Here is a 6,767-nt window from a genome sequence, read left to right as displayed (position 1 = left end):
AGTAGAATTATAAAGTAGCATCAAATGAAGGAGTTTGTACTTCAGTACTTGAGTAAATATACTCAATTATAACACATCAGTGCTAATGTTTAATTAAACTTTTCCCAGTTCCTTGTACCTAGAAAGAATCACGAATCATGCGATAAACAGGTTTAACTAACCATGATGGTTTGTAGAACAACACATGAGAGAGAGCAAAACAAATATGAGGAAAATGCGGAACGAGGAAAATGCGGAACAAGGAAATGGAAAAAACTTTTATCTGAGAAGCAGATGAACAGGCTGCAGTTGTTCAGAATTCATTTCTTTTGGAAATCTCATGTCCAGTGATGGAAGAAGATTTCAGATCCTTCAGTGAAGTAAAAATATCAAAACAACAATATTAAAAAAATACTAAAGGTTCTGCAATTAAAATACTATTTAAGTAAAAACAATCTTCATGAATATGATCAGCTGAATGTGCTGTTGTGGAGGAAAAAGTAAATAAACATACAGTCCCTGACAAAAGTCTCGTCACTTATCCATTTTGTAGAAACAACAGCTTATAACCTGACTTTTAATTAATCCATTGGTTTTAGAAATGGCTCATATGAAAGCTAAAACCCTCCTAAATTATGTTTAATATACTAAAATAAATTTGCTTCACTGAAGACAATGATTCATACAATTTATTGATGAAGTCATCAGGAATAGCAAAGAAAGCAGTCTTACATGCCTCCCAGAGTTCATCAAGATTCTTTGGTTTCGTCTTCCATGCTTCCTCTTTCATTTTACCCCGGACATGCTCAATGATGTTCATGTGACTGAGCTGGCCAGTCCTGGAGCACCTTGATCTTCTTCGCCTTGAGGAACTTTGATGTAGAGATGCACCATCCTGCTGCAAAATTTGGTTGCGAATGTAAGAGGTAGCTAATACTTCTTGATATTTTAGGCTTTTGATATTGCCTTCCACCCTGCAAATGTCTTGCACATCCCCATACTGGATGTAACCCCAGACCATGATTTTTCCGCCACCAAACATAACTGTTCTCTGGGTGAATCTCGGATCCATGTGGGCACCAGTAGGTCTCCTGCAATATTTGCGGCGGCTGTGATGTAATTCAACCGAAGATTCATCTGAGAAATCCACCTTCTGCCACTTTTCCAGCGTCCATCCTTTTAGCAGGCTGTGGGCCTTGGCAAATGCCACACGTTTTTTTATTTGCCTTTTGTTTAGTGTTGGTTTCTGGGCACTGATTCGACCATGGAGGCCATTTCGAGACAGAATTCTACAAACTGTCGTGGTTGACACGGGGACTTGAGGTGACCAGGCCTGGTGGAGCTCTGCTGCAGTGGAAAAAGGGGCTGGCCTTGGATTTTCGACCCAACAAACGGTCCTCCCGAGCAGTTGTCTTGCGGGGTCTGCTGGACCTGGGCTTGTCAAAAACATCTCCAGTCTCTTCAAATCTTTTTCTTATTCTTTGTACTTGACGCTGAGACACATTGAAGGTGTCAGCCACCTCAGCAGTGGATCTGGTCTTCAGCCTCTTGATAATCAACGCTTTGGTCTCAGGGTGAATCTTAGGCATGTTGTCACAGGTCAAGTTGCAGTTGATGTGAAGGTCTGGTGTGCTGGGGTTCTTTTTATACACACCCACTATTTGATTGATCAATTATTGATCACAGGTGAGGCTGTAATCTAGGATTGGGTGCATCATATGACAAGGCGACAAGACTTTTGTCTTTGCAAAAACTGACTCAATGGGCTTTACCGAGCTGTGAACGTTAGAATTTCAGCATTTTCGTTTGGCACCAAAACATTATTTCAAAAGCTGTTGGGATTGAAATGAGCCTTTTCTTGTAAAAAAAAAAAAAAAAAAAAAAAAAAAAATTGATTACAAATATATTTGAGGGGCACTTAAGGTCAACTTGTACTCAAGCGACAAGACTTTTGTCAGGGACTGTACAAATATTTCCCTTTGAATTTTAATTGAGTAGAATTATAAAGTAGCATCAAATGAAGGAGTTTGTACTTCAGTACTTGAGTAAATATACTCAATTATAACACATCAGTGCTAATGTTTAATTAAACTTTTCCCAGTTCCTTGTACCTAGAAAGAATCACGAATCATGCGATAAACAGGTTTAACTAACCATGATGGTTTGTAGAACAACACATGAGAGAGAGCAAAACAAATATGAGGAAAATGCGGAACGAGGAAAATGCGGAACAAGGAAATGGAAAAAACTTTTATCTGAGAAGCAGATGAACAGGCTGCAGTTGTTCAGAATTCATTTCTTTTGGAAATCTCATGTCCAGTGATGGAAGAAGATTTCAGATCCTTCAGTGAAGTAAAAATATCAAAACAACAATATTAAAAAATACTAAAGGTTCTGCAATTAAAATACTATTTAAGTAAAAACAATCTTCATGAATATGATCAGCTGAATGTGCTGTTGTGGAGGAAAAAGTAAATAAACATACAAATATTTCCCTTTTATTTTAATTGAGTAGAATTATAAAGTAGCATCAAATGAAGGAGTTTGTACTTCAGTACTTGAGTAAATATACTCAATTATAACCCATCAGTGCTAATGTTTAATTAAACTTTTCCCAGTTCCTTGTACCTAGAAAGAATCACGAATCATGCGATAAACAGGTTTAACTAACCATGATGGTTTGTAGAACAACACATGAGAGAGAGCAAAACAAATATGAGGAAAATGCGGAACAAGGAAATGGAATAAAACTTTTATCTGACAGTTTATCACACAGTTGCTGTGCAAATATTAGTGCTGTGACCCTGTAACGATAAGCATTATGGATAATAAAATGAAAGTTCAAGATAAGAAACGTGCCGCAAATAAGATATAACCAAATACAGGAACGCGCTGCAAGTGGCACAGACGATAACAAAAGTGTTTCCAAGGGAGATAAAAATAGTGATGAATGATGTCTGTGTTGGGAGTATTTGCAGCGCATGTGCTTGATGCACTAACACACTCACACACTCACTTGGCCTTTTATGTAAACTCTGGCTGAGTCACATATTAATCCTTTTGATCAGTTTGATCATCACATCTAGACATGGCGAGGCAGAGCACTAAAATTTGCACAGCAATGAACATGTTTACTGCATGATTCTTGAAAAGTGTGACACAGGCTGTATGTGGTGGACCAGTCAGTCAAAAGTCTTGGGTTGTTTTTTCTGTTTGATAAACTGTCAAATAAAAGTTTTTTCCATTTCCTTGTTCCGTATTTTCCTTGTTCCACATTTTCCTCATATTTGTTTTGCTCTCTCTCATGTGTTGTTCTACAAACCATCATGGTTAGTTAAACCTGTTTATCGCATGATTCGTGATTCTTTCTAGGTAAAAGAAACTGGCAAAAGTTTAATTAAACATTAGCACTGATGGGTTATAATTGAGTATATTTACTCAAGTACTGAAGTACAAACTCCTTCATTTGATGCTACTTTCTAATTCTACTCAATTAAAATTCAAAGGGAAATATTTGTATGTTTATATACTTTTTCCTCCACAACAGCACATTCAGCTGATCATATTCATGAAGATTGTTTTTACTTAAATAGTATTTTAATTGCAGAACCTTTAGTATTTTTTTAATATTGTTGTTTTGATATTTTTACTTCACTGAAGGATCTGAAATCTTCTTCCATCACTGGACATGAGATTTCCAAAAGAAATGAATTCTGAACAACTGCAGCCTGTTCATCTGCTTCTCAGACCTGCTACAACTGGTGAGTTTCATCCCTGCCGTCTTGTATTGTTACAGTACATGAATGAATGAATGAATGAATGAATGAATGACTTAATTAATTTATAGACAGATGTGTTGCATCTGTCTGGGAGAACATTTTAACAGTTGGTTTAACTTCTGGTTCATTTAAGGAGATTTGAGATCAGGATCTGAATTCTGCAGAATAACAAAGTGAACCTGTTATAATTAATGGTAATTACTCATTAATTGGAGGTTCAGATTCTACGTTTGAAAACAGATTATAAGCAGAGAACAAAACGTGTAGGTTTATTTATGAAGGATGACCTGGTCGAAAAGCTCAGAAAAGTCTGACACGCCTGCGTCATCACCGCTCACAAACCAGTGGGTGACGTCACGGTGGGTTGCCACTTGGGCAGCAGCTGCAGTTTAAAAACCGCTTGGAAATGGGAAATTGGAAATTGCGTGGAAACTTCAGAGCCTGTCGTCGCGGAGTTTTCCCTGAAAAGCTGTTTTCAATCACGGTGAGTAAATTCACTCATGCAGTAAATTGTTCTGAATATCAGTTGTTTGATGCAGTGTGGGGGAATATTTATTTTACGGGATTAGGCTATATAATTAAATGACAAAATGAATGCAGTTGTAATCTGTTAAATTACAAAAAAAATAAAAATAAATTGCAGTGACTAAAAGCTTATATATAGACTACAGCCTAACGATCATTGCTTTGTGTGTTTTGGCCCCGAGCAGGAACGTCTTCTTTTGACATATCTGCGGACAACGCGGGTCAAACAGGTGATAGGTATGAGATCTAAACCCTTCACTATCTTCATTCAGCATGGTGTGTTTTTATTAAATATTAACCTGGAGGTTGATCATCAGGCTGTGAAATTACTACAGGTCACCGACAGACTAAATAAATGGTACTGAAAAGTAACTAAATGTAATAAGTTACATTACTGTTATGAAATAATCAAAACAGTTACTTTACTTATTACATTTTTAACAGGGTAATTAGTAATCTGTACCTATTACATTTCAAAAGTAACCTTCCATGCGCTGGTTTCAGGTGTCAAAGGTTTCCTCATTTGACTCATTGATGGTGACAGGTGTTTCTTCCCGCCGTTAATACAGTCACTCTCTGTGTGTTATAGCATTTATTAAATACTATTATTATTATAGTATTATATTAATAATAATAATAATAATAACAACAACAATGATAACGATAATACCTTTATTTGTATAGCATATCACCTTTAATAAACATAATGTATCCCAAAACACTTCATATAGGAAGAATAAATGAGAAAGTGAAATGAAAGTCATAAAAGGCAGGTTGATGATTTAAATTGACACATGGTATAAAAAAATCAAATGTAATGAAAAATACAATGTAAAAGGAGAGTGATTAGTAAAATATGTAGAACTTAAAGGAAAAAATGTCATCTTGCAGTAGTGTTGCTGTGTTGCTTTGCAAAAATTGAATAACACTTGAGTTACTAAACCGTTTTTAACCCTTTTGTCACCAGGATCATGAACAAGAACTCGATCAGCACCGACCAGGAGCTGCGTCAGGGGGAATACCTCACCAGTGAAAATGGCAACTTCAAAGCTGTCTTCCAGGTGGGGAAACAAATACTCTTGGCCTATGGTCCAATTTCATAGTATTGAAGAACTTCCTGTTTACTGTAAATACACAAGAGACATCCTTCCTAATGAATTTTATTGTGACTGATTGTGTGATTTTTGCAGCATAAAATTACTTACTTTTTTGTATTATTTGAAAACCTTAAAAAAATTTCAATCTGTACATAATTTCTTCTCACAGGATGACGGCAACTTCGTCATCTATACCTGGTCCCCCATTTGGGCATCAAATACCTATGGTAAAAACCCATTTCGAATCCTTCTGCAACAGGATAACAACCTGGTTATGTACAACAAGGAAGATAAACCTCTGTGGGCGTCTGGCACCTACTCAAACCAGTGCTCTACTAGATTGCGCCTGACGATGACTAATGAAGGTCAACTGGTTCTTGACCAAAATGGAAAGAGAATTTGGAGTGTTGGAAAATAGTAGCAAGGATAATTTCAGACAGAATTCGTGATGTGGCAAGAAACATAGTTTGCTCTGAGATTGAAATAAAGAGCTCTTATATTTAATTACTCACTGCTTTATGTGTATTATTGTGTCAAACTTTACTCTGTAGAGCAAAACTGGATATTTATGACGTTAATTGCCTGAACTCACCACTAATATTGATCGATTGAAGGGATGTCTCCATATATGGTACAAATGTTGACGTGGACTCAAAGGTCAAGGTCACTGTGGCCACACAAAACATGTTTTTGGACTAATTATGACACAATTTAACTCAAATGTCTGACAGGATAAAGTGATGACATTTTATAACCATTGAAATAAATAATCCTGGGATCTGACAGGTGATTAACTATAGCCAAAGTGTGCTTGTCAAACTGTCCGTGTCTCAACTTTCACCATTCTGAGCTCAGTTATGACATTGCAGCATTATACGCATGCGCAGACGTGGAAACTGGACGTTATCCGTTAAGAGGCAGCAGTAGCAGTTAAACATGCAAATTGGGCTGATTTATCATCTCTGTGCAGTTCTCGGTTTGAGAAGTTTCAGACAGAATATTGTTAGAAGAGTGCTGCAGCGCCTTTCAGGGATAGTGCAGTACGTGGGTTTGTCTGTGTAGCGGGTGAAAGAGAGAGAGAGAGATAGGTGAGGCTGGCGACCGGAGAAGTTAGCTAGTTAGTTAGCAGTTAGCAATGCAGCTGGGGTTCGTAGCAGTGAATGTATGTGCACTTCCGATTGTTTGTCAGTAAATAAATCTTACAGCTCCTCAAGATCCAAGTTCCCGCCTCTCCTCTGCGCTTCGTCTACAGTCCAGACGATGAGCAAGGAAGATTAACAACATCGAGACAGGTAAATACAGGATTCTGCATTTTCACTGGCGTCTGTCATTTAAGCCGTATCAAACTTGAGGTCGTAATGTTGGACAATTCTACGTTCAGTTGTAC

The 6,767-nt window shown here is 37.2% G+C and overlaps 1 protein-coding gene across 1 annotated transcript; it reads left to right on the top strand.

Moving 5' to 3' along the window:
* Nucleotides 1–4,094: 4,094 nt before the first annotated feature.
* Nucleotides 4,095–5,887, top strand: LOC111644205 (B-type lectin plumieribetin-like). Its single transcript, XM_023392972.2, has 4 exons — nucleotides 4,095–4,242; nucleotides 4,469–4,520; nucleotides 5,251–5,344; nucleotides 5,550–5,887. Exons 3-4 carry the CDS (start codon nucleotides 5,255–5,257, stop codon nucleotides 5,796–5,798), a joined length of 339 nt encoding a protein of 112 aa, XP_023248740.1. The 5' UTR covers nucleotides 4,095–4,242; nucleotides 4,469–4,520; nucleotides 5,251–5,254; the 3' UTR covers nucleotides 5,799–5,887.
* Nucleotides 5,888–6,767: the final 880 nt, after the last annotated feature.

This window comes from Seriola lalandi, unplaced genomic scaffold, assembly GCF_002814215.2.
Source record: "Seriola lalandi dorsalis isolate HSWRI2012SDOR001 ecotype SW California unplaced genomic scaffold, Sedor1 jcf7180002054927, whole genome shotgun sequence".
Lineage (NCBI taxonomy): Eukaryota > Metazoa > Chordata > Actinopteri > Carangiformes > Carangidae > Seriola > Seriola lalandi.
The sequence above is the reverse complement of the archived record's forward strand: the minus strand, read 5'-3'. Positions and strand labels throughout refer to the sequence as shown.